Source organism: Stylophora pistillata, chromosome 8 (genome assembly GCF_964205215.1).
Source record: "Stylophora pistillata chromosome 8, jaStyPist1.2, whole genome shotgun sequence".
Classification (NCBI taxonomy): domain Eukaryota; kingdom Metazoa; phylum Cnidaria; class Anthozoa; order Scleractinia; family Pocilloporidae; genus Stylophora; species Stylophora pistillata.
Genome location: NC_142526.1, coordinates 2836280 through 2862384, shown reverse-complemented (window position 1 = coordinate 2862384; position 26105 = coordinate 2836280). Strand labels below are relative to the sequence as shown.

The 26105-nt window shown below is 39.5% G+C and overlaps 4 protein-coding genes across 6 annotated transcripts; all 4 read left to right on the top strand.

The window, feature by feature from the left end:
• The first annotated feature begins 251 nt into the window (after positions 1–251).
• On the top strand, positions 252–7393 carry LOC111325818 (lambda-crystallin). Of its 3 annotated transcripts, none has more exons than XM_022929732.2 (8): positions 252–357; positions 1419–1464; positions 2765–2792; positions 2913–3122; positions 3256–3420; positions 4846–5040; positions 5662–5767; positions 6835–7393. In XM_022929732.2, the coding sequence occupies exons 2-8, from the start codon at positions 1421–1423 to the stop codon at positions 7059–7061; spliced, it is 975 nt and encodes a 324-aa protein (XP_022785467.2). In that variant the 5' UTR covers positions 252–357; positions 1419–1420; the 3' UTR covers positions 7062–7393. The 3 variants fall into 3 exon arrangements, with proteins under 3 accessions (XP_022785467.2, XP_022785468.2, XP_088586526.1); XM_022929733.2 differs by having other exon boundaries at positions 265–357; positions 1364–1464; XM_088730400.1 differs by having other exon boundaries at positions 334–357; positions 1368–1464.
• Positions 7394–7542: 149 nt separating this feature from the next.
• LOC111325817 (uncharacterized) lies at positions 7543–13329 on the top strand. Its single transcript, XM_022929731.2, is given in 4 exon segments — positions 7543–7948; positions 9577–9787; positions 10153–10455; positions 10457–13329. Coding segments are annotated over 3 exon segments (2763 nt in total). The 5' UTR covers positions 7543–7948; positions 9577–9598; the 3' UTR covers positions 12728–13329.
• A 121-nt stretch (positions 13330–13450) lies between these two features.
• Positions 13451–17869, top strand: LOC148724432 (tetratricopeptide repeat protein 28-like). The gene has a single exon (XM_088730399.1). It carries the CDS (start codon positions 14877–14879, stop codon positions 17394–17396), a length of 2520 nt encoding a protein of 839 aa, XP_088586525.1. The 5' UTR covers positions 13451–14876; the 3' UTR covers positions 17397–17869.
• A 4875-nt stretch (positions 17870–22744) lies between these two features.
• Positions 22745–25865, top strand: LOC111325791 (uncharacterized). The gene has a single exon (XM_022929682.2). The coding sequence runs from the start codon at positions 22964–22966 to the stop codon at positions 25466–25468; it is 2505 nt and encodes an 834-aa protein (XP_022785417.2). The 5' UTR covers positions 22745–22963; the 3' UTR covers positions 25469–25865.
• Positions 25866–26105: the final 240 nt, after the last annotated feature.

Here is a 26105-nt window from a genome sequence, read left to right as displayed (position 1 = left end):
TGCAAACCATTGTAGGGTACATATGAGGGTACATATGAACGTAACATTTTAAACTAAACGTATTAGCTACTTTTCGAAGCATTTCTCTGTATTAAAGTTAACTTAGATACTAAAAAAGGTATTGGATAAAAATTTGAGTACACTTTATCCAGAAATTTTCTCGCAGGGTTGAATAAACGTCCTCAGATTTCGTACCAACGTACACCACCCTAGTGGATTTTGTACTTTTCCCGAGATGGCGCGCGGGCGCACTCCAAAACTGGAAATGTTGTAATCGAGTCACTTTCCTTTCTTAGGCTAACGGGAAATTTTTTCTCTTCCTGAACGGCGTGTCCCAATTCGACAAACACTGGGCAGGTTCGTTAACATTGAATAGCTTTATAATTTAGGGATTTTTCTTTGGTCAAATACATTATGATGAACTACCGTAAGTCAGATTCGAAAAATAACATCTCTCTTTTGTGTCACGCAAGGAACATTTTGAACAATTTTTCAGTCTCAGAATTTTAACGCAATGCTAATTTTTTTGTGTGGTTTACCGAATATCTTGCCTGCCAAGGCACACCCAACTGATCAGATCACGTTATGGTAATTTACTCCTCTCATAATTTTATTCTCGACACCCAAATGCCAAGACACAATTTGAAAGAAAGTTATATATATTCGATCACAAAAAGGAAAGAGGGACCACTCTGGACATATATTTTCAGATTGCCATATTTTATTCATCTTTCTTCTTTATTATTCCCGCGTAATCTATCTTGTTTAGGTTTCGAGACTGATAAGATTCGCAAAAATTAAGGAAAAAACAAGGTTTCGTGTCTGTCCTCTTTAAATTCAAATTGTGTTATATCAGCTAACCAGAACCTAGCTTCCCTTCCTTCTATTGTTCTCTCGATCAATCATGACGCTTACGTTTCTTCCTCTGATATCTGATGCCCTACCCTGCTAAGCTTGTCACATGGGCCAGGACAAATGTATTGATCACGGACCTGAGTAATTTAAGACGCAAAATTTTGACATAATTTTAAAAGAATTTGAGAAATCCTTTGGAATTTGAAATAATGGTAGACGTTGACGGAATCCTAGAGATCTCTGAGTGTTTATTTGACTAATTGCATGAGCATTTATAGTATTTGTGTTAATTACCACTGACCAACTGGAATACAAGAAACAACAAATATATTGTGTAGATTGAGAACGTGTTGAAGCTAAATATTTTATGTCAAGATACTTTTGGCTACAATGACGAGATGCTGATCTTCACCAGTTACCCTTTGTATCATGTTTACTAAATTATGACTTAATAATAGTTGATTGGTTTTGTTTGATAGAGAAAACTGAAGCATTTTTATTAATTAAGGCAGCTACTGATAAAGTTAATGTCAGAAAAGAATAAGTCAACCTCTTTGTGTTAGAAATGGCCACTTCAAACAGCAAAGGAAAAGTCGCCATCATTGGCAGGTGGGTTTTATAAACTGTGCCAATCATTTTGAAAGCAAAATGCACGGCCATTTTCTGTATGATCACTCTTTCCGGGCTCAGCAAGTAAACACAAAATTTAACCATTCTGGTTTCAAAAGTTAACCTGGAATCTAGACAAAAAATTGTTTGTCACTTTTAGCTCTCTTTCACCATGAACACTGATTGTCACTATCCAAAATTTATTTGGAATCATGGTCCATTTCCTGTAAAGTGATTGGTCAATTTGTGTGTGACTCTAGTAAGTAATAGCACACTGGTAAGTGGCTCTGTAAGGTCCTATGGAGCTTGTTGTCAACATCATGACACCTTCTGTCAAAGAAGGTTATCTATCATGATCACCTGTGTGTGTTGTGAAATTAGTCAAATGTGGGTGTGAAAATGTTACCTCTAGGTGCAGTATAATTTTGTAAAAGACCTGATTTAGGCTACCCTGTGAGCAGAGCCTTTCCTCGAATCGAAAAGGGAAAAAGGCTCTGCCGACACCCTGTTGTTGCTCGTTTGAACATGCGCAGCAGTTGCCTAGAAACTGATCCTTTTCCATGCCCCCTTGAACTATATCCGGTTCCGGTTCCATTTGTGTGCACAGATTTGGTCATCTGTTTATATGAAAAACAAAGGTGTGTGCACCAAAACCGGTTTGACTGGAGGCAAAACCAGCTTGAGAAGCCCAGAGTTTTAGGCTTTCAGCATTTCAAAGCAACAACAGGATGTAGGCAGAGCCTTTTCCCTTGGAGGGTTAAAAAGAAGAAGAAAAGGCTAGCGCTCTGCTTGCAGGGTAGATTTAGGCAAGAAAACACCTTTTTCCAGGTTCTATAAGGTGACAAATCTCCTTATAGAACCTGTTTGGGAGAACACGAGGAAGCTTGTAAATTGTGAGCCAAAGGCATGTGGTTTATAAGCTTTCCTGGTATTCTTCCAACGTCCTGCATGGCTTTATCCCATCATAGTGCTTGGAAAAATTTGTTCTATTGCTCAAATAAATGCTGGAAAAATGCATTCTATTGCTTTTTTGATGTAACTAGTTACATGCAGGCGCTATAACCTGATAAAGCACCAATCAGACAAATCATACTTTGTTCATTATATGTTAAAAATGATAATAGATCCCTACGTGCCCTTCCAAATTTAACTAATGATGATAAAGTGTAAAGCTTAATTTTTTTAAAATGAAATTGTATGGTCAAACATAACAATGTCCAAAGGTTATGGATGTAGCAGTAGGAAAGGTTAGAACTTGATGTGCTTCTACATTTCTCATTTGTCTTTTTTCTTTCATCAGTGGTTTGATAGGAAGATCTTGGTCTGTGGTAAGTAGTAATGGCACAGTTAGCACTTTTTGACAATTTTAGTGATTGTTAAAAAATTAGATAACTTTGAGTCACTTGGTACCTCAGACAAAATCTCACTAAATCCTGCCTTTTTGACAGATTTTCTCCAGTGCTGGTTTCAATATTGCATTGTATGACACGGTAGCCAGTCAACTGACTAATGCATTGACAAGTATTGAGTCCCAGCTGCATGATATGGAGATAAAAGGGTTAATGCGTAGTCCAGGCATGGCCGCTGAGGAGGCGTTTAAGTTAGTTACCAGCTATGACGACCTTGTAAAGGCATTGGATGGAGCCATGTATGTCCAGGTATAATTCAATGGAATATCATTAAATGATTATTGATGAATAAAACCTCTTTGATTGAAAAATGTATACTTTAGATGTATATTCATCAATAGCATTTTTATTTAAGTTGTGTTGGTATTTTATTTTGGATTAGGAATGTACTCCAGAAAATCTTGACCTCAAGAAAAAAGTTTTTGAAAACTTGGATAGAAGTATTACTTCTGATGATGTGATATTAGCTAGTTCCACATCCTGTATAGTGCCGTCGAAGTTCACGGAAGCTTTGAAGCATCGCAGTCAGTGTATTGTAGCCCATCCAGTGAGTATGAAAGCTTTATTAGGACCTTACTGCTTTACCCTCTAAGATTAGTAATGCATATTTTTCATATTGCTCTACATATATTTCTATCAGTACTGAATTTGTTTTTATTTATTTATTTATTACAATTTATTGGTAATTAAGATTATAAAATAATTACTTATAACAAAGGAAATGCCATAAGGATGGTCTGTAAAAGAGTCCAAGATCCCATCTTCAGACAGACCACCTAACTAAATATATAGTTGGGAAATATGATTTAATTATATAATTAATATTAATAATTAATTAAAATCTGATACAAAAATTCTAAAATGTGTGACAATGAGTTTTCAGTAATTTTACCAGTGTAGGTGGGATTCATTAAGAAGTTCCTCACAGCATGCTTAAAACTTGAGATACTAGACACTGATATCATCGAAAATGAAAGTGAATCCACATATCAACAATACAATTAAAAAACTAAACTTAAAAGTGTTTGAGTCAGTTTGCTAGACATAACGTCTCGTAGTCACGTTCGACGCACTAAAAACTACTATAAAACGAATACAAGAATTGTAAAAACGTGTAAAATGGTATATAAAAAGTCACTTGTAAAAATGTAGCGGAATTCCAAATCGATTTCGATCAATTACGATCCTCATCAGTAGTACTCCGCCATGTTTAAAATACTCAGTATTTTAAACATGGCGGAGTACTACTGATGAGGATCGTAATTGATCGAAATCGATTTGGAATTCCGCTACATTTTTACAAGTGACTTTTTATATACCATTTTACACGTTTTTACAATTCTTGTATTCGTTTTATAGTAGTTTTTAGTGCGTCGAACGTGACTACGAGACGTTATGTCTAGCAAACTGACTCAATTATCGAACACGTTCCTGGCCTCGGCCCACAAAATTTCATCACAATTAAAAGTGTTTGTAAGGGCATAATTCTCCTTTAAAGTAAGTCCATCTTTCTCTCTCATAGAGTACCTAGCAGTATCAGAATAAAACGGAACTGTTGAAGAGATGTTAAAGTCAACATAACCATTCAAAACTTTTTAAAAAAAATAACACATCAAAAAAGAAATCATTTGTGTTCCAAGGACAGCAGATTAAGCATAGAGTTGCAAGCATCATAGCCATCTTCAAAAAATAAAATAAACTTTGTAGCTCAGCGTTGCACTCTTTCCAAAGTCATGATATATCTGGCAGTGAAGGGTGACCATACAACGGAGCCATTAACAACAAGAGCGTCTCTTTTGGATGATCATTTTCCTTATTCTCATGACGTTTACATTTGAATTAACAGTGATGCTGCAAGGAGAATAAGATGCAATCACTCTCAGAGGTTGGAGATAACTTACTGCACTGCATAAGCACAATTACTTTTAGCAAGATTTACAATTGATGTTATTTTTGGTTTTGCAATTATCAGATAAACCCTCCATATTATGTACCACTGGTGGAGGTTGTTCCTGCTCCTTGGACAGACAGTAAAGTTACAGACCAGACAGTCGCTCTAATGAAACAGATTGGCCAGTCACCTGTGGTAACCAAGAAAGAAGTGAATGGATTTGTTTTGAATCGTTTGCAGTATGCTGTTATCATGGAGTCTTGGAGATTGGTGGAGGTATAAGGAAGTTTTGCATATGGGATGGGTAGGTGATGGGTGTTTTGCGGTGGGGGAGGGGGTAAGCTGGAAGTAGCACTGTCTGGTAAAAAGTGATGAAAGAAGGTAGTCACAATCCACAAGAAAGATTGGTGTACTGCAGGTCAAAATGGCTCAGTTAATTTTTGGGGTTTATCTATTAGTGATATGACTTTCCCTTGTAATGGTGTGACTGGCTCAAGGGTGACATAAACGTAGAAATTACGTCAGTTTTGTTACCTCCAAGCACTTTTGTATGTTCACAACAAGTTAGAGTAATTATGAAATGAGCATGGGAAGTGATCTCAAATTGCATTGGTTTTTCTTTACTAAGGTAGCAGCGTGTAGAGTAGTAATTAGTTGGAAAAACGTCATAGCCAACAAAACCGCGTCCTAAACATTCTTCACTGTAGCTGAACCTTTTATAGGAATATTTATTATTGTGAACAGCATCAAAAAATGCCAAAACCCAAAAGTGGAAGGATATTTATTTTATCAAGTCAAACCTCGTCTGGAGAAAGCCTGATGCCAACTGATTGCTTTTAAAAAACCGTCACGGTGGTTTGACGCTGTTTAGAATATATTATTTTTTCCTTTTTTGAGGATGGCATTTGTACACCTGAAGATATCGAAACAGCAGTGACAGATGGTCTTGGACTACGTTACGCTCTGATTGGTCCATTTGAAACTATGCATCTAAATGCCAATGGTGTGTTTTTTTCTCTTTAATTTTTCAGAGATTTTATATAGGTTAATACTGTTGTTTGACTGAGTTGACGGGTAAATATGTCTTGAAGCCGATCGGTCCTTACGTAGATTGATCAAAATCGGGCGGAGGTGCGCGGAATCGGGCAGAGGTACGCGAAGAGCACGAACGCACACGTACACACACCCATAAGTACGCACGCACGTACGTACGTACGCACCTACTTCTTCTTTATTCCTCTTCGTTCCTAGTGGAACATAGGTTCTCAACTAGAACGCGCCACCTAACCCTACTTTGTGCAGTACCCTTTGCCTCATTCCACGTGAGATATTTCCTCTCTAACTCTGCAATTCTTGTACGTCGCCAGGTGTGCTGGGGTCTCCCTCTTTTTCGTTTCCCCTGTGGGTTCCACTCCAGTGCCCTCTTGACTACATGTCCATCTGGTTTCCTCAATGTGTGGGCGATCCAGCCCCAGGCTCTTTGTCTTATCTCTTGCTTTATCGGACGCCGCCCTGTTTGTCTCCAAAGCTCCTTGTTGCTGATTTTTCTAGGCCACCAAATTCCCCACATACGCACCCACGCAAATACGCACGAACATACCTAGGCACGTACGTGCGCACATATGTACCTATTGCCTGAGTGGGAAGGCCGGAAGGGAAAATATTTGGCTCGAGGCCATGCGCTTCGTCCGTACCTCATGAACGAGAGCCAAATATTTTCTCGTGACCGCCACTTTCTCTCTTTCTTCCTTTATCCTTTCAGCTCGCATCTCAAAAGGCCGCACGGCTTTTTCCGGCCTATATGGTGTTCCCGCATACGGGCTTCATAAGGATATTTTTCTCATAATCTTTTCCAAAAGCCCGCGGGATTGTTCGGGTCATATGGGTGGTAAATTTAAATTGTGTGTCGAAAGAAATACGTCCTTAGCATTTCTTCATTACTGTCTACTGGTTGTGAAGGAAAGTCGCGCAACTTTCTCAGCCAGTCAGAGAAAATAGAAAAACCAATCGTGACTTGTTGGACATATCGTGTCATTTTTCATCATATGTGATCTTATGTTTATTCATTAGGAATCAGAGATTACTGTGAGAGGTACGGAGAAAACATTGTGCGTGTGTGCGAAGAAGAAGGAGGACCGCGGAAATTAGCTGGTGCTACTTTGGACAAGATTGAAAAGGCGTTCAATGAAAGCATTCCTTTAGATCAACTGAATGAGAGAAGGAATTTACGAGACAAGAGACTAGCAGCACTGGCTCAGCACAAACATCAGGAGAAAAGTGAGAACGGTGCCGTGTGAAGCCACAAGATCTGACTCGCACGGAGAGGAGAGGAATTAAAGATCACGAATGTAAATGGAAGAGATAAAAAAAAAGAAAGAAAGAAGAAAAGAAAAAGAGAACAAAGATAAGTGCGGTAAAGATGGCTTTGTGCACGCTAAATTAATGGAACAAAATTGGAGCAGGTTTTGAATAAATATAAAATGCAGCTAATTAACTCTAAGTTATAATTTAAAATGAATTAAACTATTTTTGTATCGCAGTTGTGCTGTAACTGATTTTTCTCTATCAATTTTTGGATGAATGAATGTTTATAAGTACATACGAATAAAGCGTTGCTATTTCAGTTCAATCATTGATGTTTTTCTGAATTTTAGCGACTTGTGATAGTTTTATATGAGTTTAAACTGGAAGTCTTTGTTGATGTTTTTATCTTAGAAAATGTATCCTGATTTTCTTTAGATTTCATTTGCGATCCGCATAATTCTCCTCTATCCTTTGCCATTCCCATTTGTAATTTCTTGCCGCAATAGTCCTATACTTATCGTTGTATTTTACTACATTGCAAATTTCATTTCGTTTATTTCCGCTTTATAACAGGAACATTCCTTCCTTACGCTCAATTCGCTTTTCGAGGGTATTTTCTCGATGCCTTTTCCCAGATTTTCTTCCAGAATTTATTCAATCGCCTTCGGCTTTTCTTTACTATTTCGTTGACGGAGCATATTTTTTACACAGCTGATTGAGCACGTGAGTACATGATGTGAACGTCATGCGATCACGCATCTACATATCGTCAACACTTTCGACACAAGTGTTACGATTTACGCTTTTTTTCTCGCTGGGTGAACGAGCCAAGTACGAGAAAGGCGGCAAGGAAAGATTCTAAATTTGCTTCAATCTAAAGGTTTGTACGTCACTATTTTGCTTTTAATGGTAAGATTCAGGGTAAAATCAAGCTTACTTAGTGAAAGCAGAAGTGCTTTCTGTGAGCTTCGGGCAAGATTTCAGTGCTGCTTCCAAGATTTCGTTTGCTCTTATCACGATGTACTTTCTACGTAGATATAAAATCTATTCAGGAGAGACCATATCAAAATACCTGATTATCTTCCTGAATCTCGTAGGAATTTTCATTTGTATTTGTTTTTCCTTCTTGTTGATCGTTTTTTTATGCTTTTAATTTACATATCGCTGAAATTTCTAGATTATCATAAAAGTTTTCACCTGAGTACAGGAGCAGATGAGAAGAATATTTACTGCTTTGTCTTCTTAAGTTAAGCGTGCAATCGCAGCGTGACTAGATTTTTGATGACTGATCTTTGATACATGAGAGTCTTATACGAGGTTGCCGAAACCCCGTTTGCGGCAATGGTCGACTAGCAAAACCCTTCCGTTCGAGGCACGTTCGGAAAGCAAATATTTCGTGCGAAACATGAAGTACCCTCTCTACCAACGCAAAGCCCTTAGTAAGTATTGTTTGCGGTTTTAGTGCCGTGAATAAGGCTATATACGAATCGCACGTTTCAAAGGTAAATCAACTTGCTCATCAAATGTGCTGCAATTGTACATTTTTATTCGAATTGAAATGCAGTCAAACTCAACTTCCTGTGCTTTGATTGTTTGGTGGAAATGTTTTCAAGTCTTCATCTTGTTATCTCCGACTACATCTGAAAGGTGTTCCCAACTTCGAAAACCCGTCCCTTTGAAAACGAAGTTTGGTGTAAAACTTTTCTTATTTTCCCTCACCATAATGCCCTAGCACAAAAGCTACTTTTGTGTTAAATAAATATATTGAGTTCACACATGGTATCTTTACCTGTTCGTACCGTAGTACTGTGTTTATTTATCTCAAACGAACGTCGAAAACTCGAGCTCATACATTGGCCGCACGGCCTCGGTCAATGCAGTGAAAGTAAGTAAGTAAGGTTTTCTGAAAATAACAAACAATGAAGGCACCAAACTCCAAATACCTGCCTGAACGACAAAAAAACAAATATTAACTCACCGAACCATTCGCTTAAGCCAACGAAAGACACAATAACGCCCTCTTTAAAACTCTCTTCAATGGATAAAAAAAACTAAACAAACATCCGCAAACCCGAGCACATGGCGATTCCAGCCAAAAGTCATGTGACCGGCAAAGCCTCGGACTCCCAAGGGAGTCGGGAGTGACATTACCCGATTACGTCTTCGGGGTCGCGAGAGACCCGCACTACCGCGGCGAAGGGGAAGATGGGAAGGAAGAAGATTTTTCTCTTGCCCATCTTCCTCCACGCTTCGCATGTTGATTTTAGAAATTAGAGAGATCGAGACAGCAGAAAGCAAATCGTTATCTTCAAGAAGAGTACGACATTTTTTTAATTTCGAAGACATGTTTCGATGTTACGAACATCGAAACATGTCTTCGAAATTAAAAAATGTCGTACTCTTCTTGAAGATAAAAATTAGTGAGACGAATAAGAACAAGTCAGGCATATCTGTGTCTGGACGATGGTGTAGCGTCTTTTAAAATACGGCCTTGTTTTACTTACTCAGAGCTCGGGTCACAGTATTTATCATGGAGAAAGAATATTTCTTGAGAGATGTTTTGAAAGCTGTGGACGTAAGTGTCTCGGTGGGACTTTACCTTGTAAACACTCACCATCATCACGCGGCACGAAAGTTCTACCAAGAGTCGACGACACTGTTGGAGTTCATCGAAGAATCCTTACACCAAAAAAATGAGCCACGGAAGGAATTGGATCAGGTAAGGCTATCCCCTTTTTTCCCTTTGGCTTCCAATGCGTTTTCTGATATTGGATCAGTTGGTCGGATTGAAAAACTTAAAAAATCCCTGAAAAAAAAAAAAAACACAAGAAGTCTCTGAATAAGAGGCCTGGCGCCTCAGCATCATTTGAAAAAGTTACATTTTTGGATTAATAGAATGCGCAATATATTGAAAAGTATTCTTGATTTTGTTCCTGTTTTTCCCTATGCTGTTACTAAGCTAATTGAACTATGTCTTTACTTACTGCAATTTCCAAATATTTCTAACTTTCGACTTAACATTGGTCAACTTTTTAACCTGTAGCCGAGGTGTCTTATCACAGCAACATTATCTTCATTCCGCAGAGCCCAGCGTTAAAAAAGGAAAACGTAGATGTCTGCAAAGCTGCAGATAGAAGAGTGATGTGTTACTTCGAGAACAGCCATCGCGGCCAAGTAGCCTCAGAATTCTACGATCATTTGCTGACTCTGTTAAAATCAGTCCAAAAATCCTTCAATATATTATCAGATGCAATACCCGAGGAGATAAAAAAAACTTTGCTTGGCCCAAGAAAGAAAGAACCACGGAAAGGAATAGACGAGTTCACAATGCTAGTATATCTTGCCCTCGCTGAGAGCAAATTATGCTTGGGTAACTACATAGAATCAAAAAAAAAATGCTGAACTTGCTCTTGCAATTATCTTAAATCAAGAAAATACCAGCAAATATATAGCCCGAGCGTGCTATGGAATATTTTGGAAATGTTTTATTCGTCTTGAAAGATATGACCAAAAGATTGAATGTCTCATGAAAATGCTTGCAATTACCAAGGAAACTGGCGATACCGAGAAAGAAGCAGAAGTCTATTTCCAGCTAGGAGCATGCTATTCCTTCGTCGGTCAAAAAGAACAGGCAGTAGAGTTTGTAGAGAAATCAATGCAGATACGTCAAACCGAGGAACATCAAGAGAGTCTAGTTGATTGTTTAAACCTACTAGCAAATAATTTGCTTTCACCAGGCCAGGCAAAGGAGGCTTTCGAGAGACTGCAGAAAGCCCTTCAAGTTAGCGAAGAGAATGCAGGGGGATTCATTAAATCCATAGCACTAATGGCTTTAGGGCATGCTTACAAGGATATTGGTGAATACGATAAAGCAAAGGAATATTACCAGAGAATGATTCGAGTCAGTGAAGAGTTTCATGTCTCAAACTTAGGAGCTATGGCCTATTATCATATCGCTGAGCTTCTTATGGAACTTCAACAATATGAAGAATCCATGAAGAGCATAGAGAAAGCCCTCGAACTATGTGAAGAAAGCAAATTAACAGAGCAGACCACACTCTCTAAAGGCGACATCTACATTACACTCTGTAAGATACACCTACTCCTTGGTCAACACGATAAAGCTGACGAATGTGTAAAGCAAATATTAACGGAAAATCGGCCCAAAAATAACTTGGATCGGTCCGTAAGCCTCTTTCAGCTAGGTGCCTTTTTCAGTGTAAACGGAAAATTGGAACAGGCATGTGACATCATTTCTGAAAGTATCAAATGCTATGAAAGCGAACGTGACCTTTTCAATGATGAGTTCAAACTTTCTTCCGGGGACATGGTAGAACACCTTGAATTGTACAGGCATTATTGCCTTTTGCTGGTGGCTCTGGGTAAACCCGTCCAGGCTTTGTGCACAGCAGAGAGAGCCCGTGCCCGTCTACTCGCAGAAATGTTAGCAGAGAAATATGCTATTCGAGAAAAGGCAGAGCTCAGTGAAAATGACCTCAGCATCCTTCTAAAGAGTCTGAATCAGAATCAAATTGTGGTATTCATCGCTACTCCAAGAGGTAAAAGGATTACGTTCTGGATAATGAAAAATGACGCCTCACTGGAGATGCGGAATCCAAAAAGTGCCAATCAAGATACCCCATGGAAAGCTTATTTCGAGTCCCTTTCTTATGGTCGAAGCATTAACAGTGAAGACCGTTCGTTGTTAGCCTTGTATGACATTCAGTCTGCTGCCGACGGTACCCAGCACGACAGAATCAGGGAGAAACGTCTCTTTGAAGACTCAGACGATGAGGAGCTTGAAGCTCAAAACTTACCAAATCAACTCTACTACACACTTATCGCTCCAATTGCTGATCGTATTCAAAACCGGGAGGTTGTTCTAGTTCCCGAGGGATCTATGGCCATGGTACCCTTTGCCGCATTACAGGACGATTCTGGAAAGTACCTGTCTGATTCGTGCAGAGTTCGCATCATTCCTTCGCTGTCAACCCTCAAGCTGATTCTTGACTCCCCAGAGAATTATCATAGCCAGACTGGAGCACTGATCGTTGGTGATCCACAAGTCAGCCATGTCACACCATTATGGCAATTGAAAGCAGCAAGGCAGGAGGCTAGAGAAATCGCTAATCTTCTGGAGGTGGAGCCTTTGTTGGGTGAGCAAGCCACGAAGGAAGAGGTGCTGCGACGAATACCTGTTGTGTGTCTGATACACATCGCCGCCCATGGTGATGCAGAAAGAGGAGAGATCGCTTGTGCACCCAACCCATCCTCCCCTCAAATCCCAGCGAAGGAGGATTACATGCTGACCATGGGAGATATTGCCAGTGTCCGAATCCGGGCCAAGCTGGTTGTACTCAGCTGTTGTCACAGTGCTAAAGGAAAGATCATGCAAGCCGAGGGAGTTATGGGGATCGCTCGAGCTTTTATTGCCTCCGGAGCTCGTTCAGTGCTGGTTTCCTTGTGGGCCGTAGATGACAAAGCCACAAAGGAGTTCATGATTCGTTTCTACGGACATCTGAAGTATGATAAAATGAGTGCCAGTGAAGCTCTTCACCAGACCATGAAGTGGATGAGAGAATCTAAGACGGCGAGGTACACTGTGAGGGAATGGGCACCATTTGTTCTGATTGGAGACGACGTCAATCTGGATGTGTAAGAACCTCTTTTTCAAGTGAGGAGCAGCAAGACGAGAACAAATGCAGAAAAGAGAAATGTATCACTTTTTCTTGTATTACGTAGTACGTTGTAATGATTCAACAACTCTTGTTTTAGTTATCAGTCGACTCTACAATGTTCAATAGCCATCGCTAAAGAACTGTTGTGGATAATGTCGCGTTATACAGAACAAAGCAAGTCGAGATTATTTCAAAATAGGATTAAACTTAACCTTTAGAATGGTATTTTGGAAATGCGCGAAGGAATTGATTATCTTTCGTGCTAACAATATTTTAATGAAATCGCTCTATCGTATAGAGTTACAACTTTATGTGCAAATTAGGCCTTTATGCAGTGATAAATTAAGGTTTTATAAACCTCAGAAAACACAGCGTCCTTTCTTTCATTTATAAGAAAACGAAGAAGAAAAAACCACTTCGAAATCTTACTGACCGTTTCTTTTTTTGAAATGTAATTACACTAGAGCTTCTGTTGGGAGGCTCTGATTTGTTTAACTGCGCGTAGCTTTTTTCTGCAAAGAGTTCTTCTTTGCTCGTTTATCCACTGTGCTAAGTCAAGAAATAAACACCTGGCTCTGCATTATCTATGCTTTTTTCCATATAAAATTTTACGGAAGAGTAAGACAAGGGTCTATGCCAACGCTGGGTTTCGCATGGAATTGGCATTGGCATTTGATTTTGTTCAAACATCATTCCTTGATTATGTTCCGCAACAGTTTCAACTTAAAGAGACACGTGACCTTTATGACATGACAACAGACAGCACGGACTATCATGTGAACAAAGAAAGAAGTGCGTTACCACTGTCTCCCTCGAGCTTTTCTTACAAACAGCTTTCTTTTTTCGATTGAAATCAATGACTCATTCCAATTAATTGCTTTAGTCTGATTGAAAGCGCCGCGTTTTAGTCATCATCAGCGGAAGTTCTGTAAACATCTCCCTTCCGGTCACTCTATTAACGACATCCACCGTTTTCCACTGGTCTCATTTACAGTACGCTTGTCTTCGTTTGATAGAGAGCTAATTGATATCCATCTTGCAGAACCGTCACCAAGGAACAAAGATCTCACCTCCTCTCTCTTCTAAACTATTCTCTTCATTCTGCATTTGCTATATTAACGACTTTTTCATGTTCTATTTTTCTACCAGAAAATTTCATTTCTTAAGTATGTAGCTAGTGCAACAGTCTAATCTCGTAACCCAGATCCTACCGTGTAAGGTCGTATGACGGTGGGCTTACAACCACTTGGCCGTGAAAGGCTTGGGTACAAGACTGGTAATAGTCAAATATCAACATTTAGGATGGCAGAGATCGACAACGCCTTCCAGACGAATGTTCTGTTTTTACTTGGTTAATTTGCAGGGTGATAGAGCAATTAATGGAAAGGATATAAAAAGCAAAGGAAGATTCTAAAGTTGCTTCAATTTGGAGGTTTGTGAGTGACGGTTTTTGCTTGAAAGGTCAATCTTTCAAGGTTAAAATCAAGAGTACTTCCTGCATGCTCTTGAGAAAGCGAACTAAGGCGGAAGGGATAAAATTTCATCGTCAGAGCTTTGGGCAAGACTGCCATATAGCTCGTTTTTCAGACCATACACACAGTCTTTTGTCAAAAGAAAAAAAGGAGAAAACTAAAGATTACCGACGAGATTATACGCTTTGTTTTCAAATGGATTCTGTTTGAATAGAAAGAAAACCTTAAGGTATAAATCAAAATAAACGTCATGTCGACAGCTGCTGTCGGTTTCGAAAATTACTTCGTTTTCCAAAGTATTTAACTCAGTCAATGTCTTATTGCAACCAAAGTTCTTTTTAGCGAGTAATTTCAGTGTTGATATAAAACCAAGAAGGGCGCTGTCATGAAATGCCTGTTTACCTTGATAAATCTTGTGATGGCGCTAATTTTTAGTGATATTCCTTCTTATTTCTGTGACTTCTGTTGGTGACATGTTCTTAGCTATCTGACCGGGCGTATACATATATATATCAAGAATTTAGCAAACTAGATCTTCAACGATGTAGACAAGCATCAAGAGCTGATCTTAATAAACAAAAGTTTATATATACATATAGGCTATCATAAGGTTTCTTAGGAAGGCATTATTTAATTCACTTATAGCCCGGCGTCAATCATGAAAAAAGTATACGTAGCTGATACGGAAGCTCTGGAGATTACAACGTCAGTGGCACGTTTCTTAGAAAACACCAAACGTCGACCTGCAGCTTTAAAATTCTACAAAGAGTTGGTGACGCTGTTAGAACTCATCGAACAAGAATTGAATTCATCAAAAGCCTCAATGAATCTTGGAACACGGAGGGCATTAAATTACAGGACAATATCTGCATTTCTTTCCATCGCTGTCATCAACTTACATTTGGGTAAGTACAACGAGTCAAAGATTCATGCTGAACTTGCTCTTGCTAAAAGCAGAAAAACTGGCTGTAAAAAGACCGAGGAGTCATGTAAACAAATGCTTTGTGTATGTTTGGCTTTCGGCCGTAACCAACATGACCAAAATACTGAATGTCTCAACGAAATGCTACAAGTTACCAAGGAAACCGGTGATACAGAGACAGAAGCAACCGCCTATTATCTGCTTGCTATGAGACATATTGAGGTTGGTCAAATGGATGAGGCAGCAGAGTGTCTAGAGAAATCAATTCAAACGAGTCGCAAAGGTAATTGCAAGGAAAGAGAGGTTGAATGCCTAATTGCCCTGGCACGTGAGGTGCTTTTACCAGGCCAGAAAAAAAAAGCGTTAAGGAAACTGGAGGAAGCTCTTCAAATTAGCGAAGAAATTGAAAATGATGAAAAAAAAGCCAAAGTGTTCCTAGCTCTAGGAGACTTTAACAGGGCTGATGGTAGGTACGAAGAAGAAAAGGAATGTTACGAGAAAGTGATACAATCCAGTGCAAAACTGCCTTACTCAGGACGGTCAGTCTTTATGAGACTCGGTACTGTTCTTATCGAACTTCAACAATTTGACGAAGCCCTGAAGTGTTTACACAAAGGTCTTGACATCTGTGGAGAAGACAAGTCAGGATACCACACCTTACACTGCAAGGACCAAATATACATCCAACTGTGTCGTCTACACCTACTCTGTGGTGAGCTGGAGAAGGCTAAAGAGTATTTAACGAAAATATTAACGGGAAGTTGGCACGAAAAGAAGCATACATCCCTTAGGAACCTTGGTGCATATATAAGTGGATGCGGGTACTTTGAACAAGCATGCGACATCCTGGCTGAGAGTATCGAAGGTTATGAAAACAGTCTTGAACCTCTGTCTAACGAGTCCAAACTTTCTGTTGGGGAATTAGAAGCCAACATCCTGATGTACAATAGTCGTTGCTTTCTGCTGTTTGCTCTTGGAAAGTTCGCGGAGGCTTTGTGTACAGCAGAGCGAGGTCGTGCCCATGTATTGACAAAACTATTGGCAAAGAAATATGGCATTCAAGAAAAGGTCAAGTTTAGTGAAACTGACCTCCATAGCCTAATGAGTAGTTTGGCAAAGAGGCAAATCTTACTATTTTTTGGCTCTGGTTCCTATAAGAAAATCTTGTGGATAATGACCAATGAACAGGGCCCAAATTTGGAGGCGATGTCTCAAGAAAAAGCTGAAGTCGATTGTCTCCTCAAAGCTTTTTCCAGGTCACTTTCTTGTGGTCGAAGCATCAACTCTGAAGACCGTTCTTTGTCAGCCTTGTACGAAAATCAGTCTGCTGCTAATGGTATCCAGCATATCAAAGTCAGAGAGAAACGTCTCTTTGATGACTCAGACGACGAGGAACTTGAAGCTCAAAACTTACCAAATCAACTCTACAACACACTCATCGCTCCATTTGCTAGTCGTATTCAAGGCCGAGAGCTTGTACTTGCTCCTGAGGGATCGATGGTCATGGTTCCCTTTGCCGCATTACGGGACAATTCTGGAAAGTACCTGTCTGACTCGTGTAGCATTAGAATGACTCCTTCGTTGTCAACACTCAAGCTCATCCTCGACTCCCCAAAGAATTATCACAGCCAGACTGGAGCGCTGATCGTTGGTGATCCACAAGTAAGTCATGCCACACCATTATGGCAATTGAAAGCAGCAAGGCAGGAGGCCAATGAAATCGCTGATCTTCTTGAGGTGGAGCCTTTGTTGGGTGAGCAAGCCACGAAGGAAGAGGTGCTGCGACGAATAACTGATGTGTGTCTGATACACATTGCTGCCCATGGTGATGCTGAAAGAGGAGAGATCGCTTGTGCACCCAACCGATCCTCTTCTCAAGAGCCAAGTAAAGAGGATTACATGCTAACCATGAAAGACATCGCCAATGTTCGGATCCGGGCCAAGCTAGTTGTACTCAGCTGTTGTCACAGTGCTAAAGGAAAGATCTTGCAAGCAGAGGGAGTTGTGGGGATCGCTCGAGCCTTCATTGCATCCGGAGCTCGTTCAGTGCTGGTTTCCCTGTGGGCCGTGGATGACAAAGCCACAAAGGATTTCATGGTTCGTTTCTACGGACATCTGAAGTGTGATAAAATGAGTGCCAGTGAAGCTCTTCACCAGACCGTGAAGTGGATGAGAGAATCTAAGACGGCGAGGTACACTGTGAGGGAATGGGCACCATTTGTTCTGATTGGAGACGACGTCAATCTGAACTTGTGAGAACCTTTTTTCAAGTCAGGAGCAGCAACGCGAGAACACAGGAGAGAGAAATGTATCACTTTTTCTTATATTATGTAGTACTTTCTCATGTTTTACCAATTTTTGTTTTAGTTATTAGTCGACTTTTGCAATGTTCGATAGCCATTGCTAAAGAACTGTTTTGGATAATGATGTAGTTATACAGTGCAAAGCAAGTTGAGATTATTTCATAATAGGATAAATTTAATTTTTGAAATGGTATTTTGGAAATACGCGAAGGAATTTATTGTCTTTTATGTAAGCTTTATTTTGATGAAATTGCTCTATCGAAGAGTCCCAAGAGTTACGGCTTTATATGCAAATTATGCCTTAAAGCTGTGAGAAATCTAAGTTTTTGTAAACCTCAGAAAAGGTATCGTCCTTTCTTTTCATTTATAAGAAAACAAAGAAGAAGAAATAAAAACCAGTTCAAAATCTTACTGTTTTTTTTTTTTTTTTTTTTCAAGAAATGTAATTGCGGTAGAGCTTCAGTTGGGAGGCTCTGATTGGCCTACCTGCGCGTAGTTTTTTTCTGTAGAGTAGTTCTTTGCTCGTTCATCCTCTCTGCTAAGTCAAGAAAAGAACACCTGGCTCTGTATTATTTATGCTTTTTTCCATATAAAATTTTACGGGAGAGTAAGTCAAGGGGTCTTTGCAAACACTGGGTTTCTAATGGAAATGGCATCGGCGTTTGATTTTGTTCAAACATTCTTCCTTGTTTATGTTCCGTAACAGTTTCAATAGCAGTAGACTCGTGACTTTTATGACATGACAACAGATAGCACGGACTATCATTTGCGTGGAAGGAGTAAATCATGTGAACAAAGAAGCTTGTTACCTCAGTCTCCCTCGAGCTTCTCCTGAGAAACAGCCTTTCTTTTTTTTCAATTGAAATCAGACTCATTCCAATTAACTGCTTTAGTCTGATTGAAATCGCCGCGTTTTGGTTATTATCAGCGGAAGTTCTCTGAATATTTAACTTCCGGTCACTCTATTAACGACATCCATTGTTTTCCACCGGTCTCATTCACAGCACGCGCGTCTCTGTTGGTAGAGCGGAAGTTCTAAAAATATCTAACGTCCGGTCACTCTATTAACGAGCACACGTGTCTTTGTTTGATAGAGAGCCAATGAATATCCATCTTGTAGAATCGTCACCATAAACAAAGTTTTCACCAACTCTCTCATCTAAACTATTCTCTTCATTCTGCATTTGCAAAACTTTTTCATGTTCTATTTTTCCACAAAAAAATTTCATTCCTTGATTTCTGCTTTCGAACAAGAAATTCCTTTCCTTCTGCTCAATTCGCTTTCCTAGGGTTATTTCTCGATCCGTTTTTTCTTGAGTTCACCTCTATTATTTCATGTAATGACTCATGCGTACCTTAATTTTCATTACTTGATTTGTAAAACATAGTGCTTCTGCCAAGCGGATTAATTTATTGAGCTGATATGATGTAGCTAGTGTAATAGTCTAATCTCGTGCTTGCACCCGATTCGCCTTTAATCTACCGCTTATAACCGAATCTAATTATTCTCAAATTACCGCATACATGCTGATACACCCGATTCGCCTTTAATCTACCGCTTATAACCGAATCTAATTATTCTCAAATTACCGCATACATGCTGATAAAGTAGGCCCTATTTACCTACCGAGATTAGATTACCGAGAACAAAACAAAGGCCAAAACAAAAGAAAACAAAGGAAAACAAAACAAAGGAAATGATTTCAGAATGTTTTTCTGTTCTTCAGTAATCTTCACGCGTGGAATTTTATCCATGATCTCTTTTTACCAGATGTAAAAGCGATGAATTTTCCTCTTTCGCTTGAACCTTGCCAAAAGAACAGAAAAACATTCTGAGATCATTTCCTTTGTTTTGTTTTCCTTTGTTTTCTTTTGTTTTGGCCTTTGTTTTGTTCTCGGTAATCTAATCTCGGTAGGTAAATAGGGCCTACTTTATCAGCATGTATGCGGTAATTTGAGAATAATTAGATTCGGTTATAAGCGGTAGATTAAAGGCGAATCGGGTGCGTCAACACCTTCGAGACAAATGTTTCGATTTCAGATTTGTCACTGGATGAATAAGAAAAATATGGAAATGGCATGAGTAGCAAAGACAGATTCTAGATTGATTCAATCGAGAAATTTGTATGTGATTACTTTTGCTTTAAAGGGATATATTGTAGGGTAATAATCAAGCTTAGGTCAGAAAGCAGGAGTGAAAGCGGAAGTGCTTTTGTGATTAAAGCGTCGGATAAAATTTCTGTGCTGCTTCCCAAGTTATTTTGTTTTCGCAATTTCTAAACATTTACCTCTCAATCGTTTTAAAATCATGTTGCTTTCATCGGTGTGAAACGTTTAAATTTAGTTGTAAGATCAGTCCACGAAAGACACCGGAAAAAATGCGTACGAACTAATCGTTTCCACTATTACGCATCGAGAAAAAGAAATTCAGTGGATAAAGTTCAGAAATTGCAATATTAAAGGATATAGGTTAAGGAAGCACTTCTCCAAGTTTTAGGTCTCTTTGTTTTCCCAAATTTAAGCGCAAGTTTACAGAGCCCAGCATGCAGCCGCCGTGTTGGTGGATATCTTTGGTCAACCAACATGGCAGCCGGAAATAGTGCAAAACATCTGGAACCAACTTTGGCCAACTAGCCCTGTGATTATCTAAACTAAACCAACAAATATGTACAAAAATACTTTTTCTAACACATAATTTCATAAAAAGACTAAAAATCAGCAGATAGGACTATATTTTTCGACAAACGCGATTAGAGCTGCAAGTCACGCAACCACCATAACTCTGAACTTTAAACTGCGCTGCTTTCCAAACCAAGCATGCCATTGAGCTGAAAATTTTGGAAATAGATACGAATTTAGACCCCCTTATGCCTGATGAGGATAAAAATTTTCGTGGCTATAAATTTCCAAATTTTCGAATTTGAAGATGTCATGTGAAAATCCGTACTCTTCATGTTTCTCCCACGGGTTTTAATTTTTGCAATATTACCTTCCGTTGTGTTATGTTATGTTAACTGCACGATTGCAGTGCGACTCGATTTTCCTGGTCGACCGATGATACATTTAATTACGAAGCTGCCGAAATCCTCTCCCCGACAATGGTCGACAAGCGACTGACCTTTCAGTTCAAGGCACGTTTGAAAAGCGATGATATCCGCGCAAGGCACGAAGTTCCTCTTCTACTGACGTTAAAGCCCTCAGCCAGTAACTACTGTATACGGTCTTCTCTTAAGTGAAGAGAAGTAAACAGACGCATACCGCGATTACGATTGGTCATTCAACACGATTATCTTGGGTTAATGTTCAAGGAAGTACCGTGTATGACGCTTCTTTGATTCATTTGATTTGGCTCTCTGGTCAAGTTTTTCTTCATCTCAATCTTTTTATAGTATTTTGTAATGTTCGCTGGGATAAATGTTCCGGGTTACGATTTTGATAACGCAAAGAGAATGGTTTCAATTTTGTCATTGAATAGGTCGTTCGTGATCAGATGGCATTTTACGTATGATGCACGATCCTCGCAGTATATAGCGCTATTTATGCAATAGCGAAAATCAGACCTGAAAAAAAATCAGGCCTGTACGGGCTCGAACCACTGACCTCTGCGATACTAGTGCAACGCTCTACCAATTGAGCTAACAAGCCAACTGGGAGCAGGCCGTTAAGTTGATTCGTAATAAACCCGTGAAAGTGATAAATGAGATACAATGAATATATGAAGTGCATATATATATGAACTTCATTTATTCATTGTATCTCAGATGGCATTTTGTTGAAGAAAAATATGTCTGGGGACAAAACGTGTTTTAAACATTAGCAGGAAAGGAGATAAGAATCCTTCTTCTCTTGTGCAGTAAAGGAACGACGAGGATAACCTTTGTTGCGGGTTTTCGTTCTTATTTGTGTCAATAACAAATTGTTGGAGTAAGTATGCGTCATTGACCGAGCGTGAGCTCAAGGAGGCTGGACATTGGCCGAGTTCTTTTTTTACTTTCTCTACGGATAGAGACGAAGTCGAAGTCCATAAAAATGTAAAAAAAAAATTAGGCTAGAATCCAGCCATCTTGACTTAACAGCGTGGTGAAAAAAGGATTTATTAGATAGCAAAAGCCTCTCGCTTTAATAAGAATCAGGAATGACTTGTTTATTTCGAAAGCCGGGAATTAAAGTTAACCAACTTTGTAGCTCAGTGTAGCTAAGAGGCTTGTTTAATATTTTCTTTGTTTGACTGTCTTCTGCCGCTTTTTGCGACTTAAATAATAATAATAATAGTAAGATATTTATATAGCGCTATTTCTATCACTATCCAATAGCGCTGTACAGTAATTTTATAAATCGGACCGATAAGATTATAAAACCATAGAAATCTCTAAAACATGAGTAAAAGAAACTAGCTAATAAGGTAGTCTGTAATAATGAGAGTAAAAACTTTAAACCTATATTGAAATTAACTAATTTCCTAGCCAATTAACTAGCTCACCAACTAATCAACTAATTTACTAGCCAACTATCTAGCGGCCTAACTTACTACTTATATAATTAAATAGCTCAGTAAGGAGTAGTCTAATTATAAAATTTGTTAAAAAGGTATGTCTTTATACAGGTCTTAAAATGTGATAGCGAGCCGCTCACTCTTATGTTGTTTGGAAGAGAGTTCCATGGAGTCGGTGCTACAAAAGAGAAACACCTATGACCATAACTTGTTAGCTTAACAGATGGTACTTTAAGTAAATTTTTAGAGGAGGACCTCAGATTTCTGGTCGTTACATAAGGCTTCAACAGTTCAGTGATGTAACTAGGGGCCTGGCCGTTGAGCGCTTTGTAGGTCAGAAGTAGTATCTTGTAATCTATGCGCTGGCTAACTGGGAGCCAGTGCAGCTGCTTTAAGATAGGTTTGATATAGTCGCACTTTCTTGTATGAGTGACGACACGGGCTGCGGCATTCTGGACATTTTGTAAGCGATCTATCAGGAATTTGGGCAGTCCGTATAGTAGCGAGTTGGTATTATCTAGCTTAGATGTAATGAATGCATGAACTAACTTTTCAGTATCTGCTAGAGATAGGCAGTCCCTTATCTTGCTAATGTTTCTAAGGTGGAAGAAACAGGCTTTGCAGGTACTGGTGACATGCTTATCTAATGACATGTGCTCATCGAAGATAACATGTGCTCATCGAAGATAACATGTGCTCATCGAAGATAACATGTGCTCATCGAAGATAACATGTGCTCATCGAAGATAACATGTGCTCATCGAAGATAACATGTGCTCATCGAAGATAACATGTGCTCATCGAAGATAACATGTGCTCATCGGAGATAACATGTGCTCATCGACATGCGCTCATCGAAGATAACAATATCGGCGACTTCTGGTTTATTGCGCGGCTATCCAAGTGACATCGTTACAGACTGCAGAGAACATTGTTAACTTGTCAAATTTATGGCGCTTATCCTAACCATTTGACACTCCGTAGCAGTATCAACGGTAATTTTTTTGCCATTGCAGAATCCATGCTAAATGATGGTCAAGATTTTGTTCAATCTGATTGTGGACATTGCTTCCGATGTAGCGGATTTCTTTTTAAAGACCAACCGTCCCTATTTTGCCATACAACTTTACAAAGAGTTGCTGACTCTGGCAGACCATGTCGAAAACGAACCGTCATCAAAAAGGGACGCCCTCAGAATGTTTGTGTACCTTGCCCTTGGTCCTGCGTACTTCAGCCTTGGTTTCATTAATGAAGCAAAATCGACTTTCAAACTTGGTCTTAGAGTAAGCGAAGAGCTCAACGACGAAAGCTGCTTATGGAAGTTCTCCTTCAATATTGGCTATTTGTACCAAGGTCTTGGCCGATTCGACAAGTCAATCAAACATTTTAAAAGAGCACTTCAGATAAATGAAGCATTGGATATCAAGAAACAAGCGAAAACTTTCTGGTGCCTTGGAAAAGTATATCATGACCTAGAACAGTACGAAGAAGCACGCGATTGCTATCTAGAATCAATCCGTCTGAGCCGAGACAAAGGAGACAAAAAAATGGAGGCTGTAGCTCTAACCGACATTAGTAAAGTGTTTGGTTGCCTTTGGAAGATCGAGAAAGAGTTTCTCACTTTAGAAAAATCACTTAAAATTTTCGAAGAGATTGATGACGCTTTTGGAAGAGCAACAGTATTGAATCTTATGGGAATGGCTTTTGAAAGAGCTGGGGAAGAGGATAAGTATTTCCAGTATATGAAAAAATCTCTTCAAATCAGTAGACAAGCGAATGATAGAAAGAACGAAGGCCGTACATGTTTTAATTTAGGCGGATTTCTTGCACACTCTCTACGGTATGACGAAGCACTTCCCTACCTAGAAAAAGCCGCTGAACTAAGTTATTCGTCAGGAGAAAGAGAAGTCTATGAGCAAGCCTGTATTTGGCTGACTGATGTACACCTTGCTCTCGGCCAGTGTGACAAGGCAACGGAATACAGAGAGCGAGCGACTAAATCAATTAGGAAAACAGGATTTAGAAGGATTCCTAGGTCGTTGGCTCTAATGCGTGCAGCTAATGGTTATGTTGCAGAAGGATTTGTAGAACAAGCATACGATATTTCATCAGAAAGCATAGAACAATTTGAAAGTGAACTGGAGCCCCTAAGTGATGAGCACAAAATGTATCTAGGAAGTAAGAAAGGAAATTTCCTCCTCTCTGTGTATCATTCGCATTCTTGTTTACTTCTTGATCTTGGCAGAGACCTCGATTCTTTGATTGCTGCAGAACAAGGCCGTGCGCGTGTCCTGAGAGAATTGCTAACAAAGAGATATTCAATTGAAGGATGCACCACACCTGTTAATGAGGAAACTTTAGTCGGTTTAGTGGAAAGACTGCAGAAGAAACAAATTTTAGTATTCATAGCTCTTTTTTTTATCGAATTTAATTATTGGCTCCTATCAGGTGATAACAATGGAAAGCTGGAGCAATTAAAGTCACCAAAAACACTGCTTGATCTTCTGGAAGCTAAACCACGCGATGATATCAAATCCTTTGTCAATGAACGAGAAACTGAGTGTGAAGACCGTTCGTTATCAGCATTGTACGACTGCGACCTCAAGTCTGAGAATAAAGACGGCGAGGACTACACAACTAAAACGGTGAAACGCCTCATTGAGTTGGACGATGAAAACTCGGCAGATATTGAGAATCATGTACACGAAATATTGATTGCCCCAATTGCAGATCGTATCGAAAACCGAGAGGTTTTGCTCGTCCCCGAACCAAGCCTGTTCATGGTTCCCTTTGCGGCGCTGCAAGATGATTCTGGAAATTACGTGTCTGATACTTGCAAAATCCGCATCATTCCCTCGTTGACAGCACTTAAGCTTATCCTTGACTCTCCACCAGATTATCACAGCCAAACTGGAGCGCTGATTGTTGGTGATCCACAAGTCAGTCATATCACGCCACTAGAGCAATTGAAAGCAGCGAGGCAGGAGGCTAAAGAAATCGCTGATCTTCTAGAGGTGGAGCCTTTGTTGGGTGAGCAAGCCACGAAGGAAGAGGTGCTGTGGCGAATAACTGATGTGTGTCTGATACACATCGCCGCCCATGGTGATGCTGAAAGAGGAGAGATCGCTTGTGCACCCAACCCATCCTCCCCTCAAGAGCCAAGTAAGGAGGACTATATGCTGAGCATGGAAGACATCGCCAATGTTCGGATCAGGGCCAAACTGGTTGTACTCAGCTGTTGTCACAGTGCTAAAGGAAAGATCATGAAAGCCGAGGGAGTTATTGGGATCGCTCGAGCTTTCATTGCTTCTGGAGCTCGTTCAGTGCTTGTTTCGCTATGGGCCGTGGATGACAAAGCTACAAAGGAGTTCATGATTCGTTTCTACGGACATCTGAAGTGTGATAAAATGAGTGCCAGTGAAGCTCTTCACCAGACCATGAAGTGGATGAGAGAATCTAAGTCGGCGAGGTACACTGTGAGAGAATGGGCACCATTTGTTCTGATTGGAGATGACGTCAATCTGGACCTGTGAGAACCTTTTTGCAAGCCAGGTGCAGCAAGACGAGAACACAGGAGAGGGAAATGTATCAATTCCTTTTTCAATATTACGTAGTACTTTCTAATGATCTGTCAACTTTTGTTTTACTTTTTAGCCGAGTTTTCTAATGTAGCATAGACATTGCCAAAGAACTGTTTTGGATAATGATTTAATTATACCGTACAAAGCAGGTTGAGATTATTTCATAATAGGATCGGACTTACCTTTTAAAGAAGTATTTTGGAAATACGGGAAGGAATTTACTGTCTTTCATGTAAACAATATTTTGATGAAATTGCTCTATTGTAGAGTCCCAAGAGCTACGGCTTTATAAGCAAATTATGCATTAATCCTGTAATAAATTTAAGTTTTTGTAAACCTCAGAAAAAAAGCATTGTCCTTTCTTTTCATTTATAAGAAAACGAGGAAGAAGAAATAAGAGCTAAGTCGAAATCTCACCGTCTGTTTTGTTTTTAAGAAATGTAATTGCGCAAGAGCTTCAGTTGGGTGGCTCTGATTGGCCTAACTGCGCGTATTTTTTTTTTCTGCAAAGCGTTCTTCTTTGCTCGGTTATCCTTTCTGCCAAGTCAAGAAATGAACACTGGCTCTGTATCATTTATATAAAATTTGT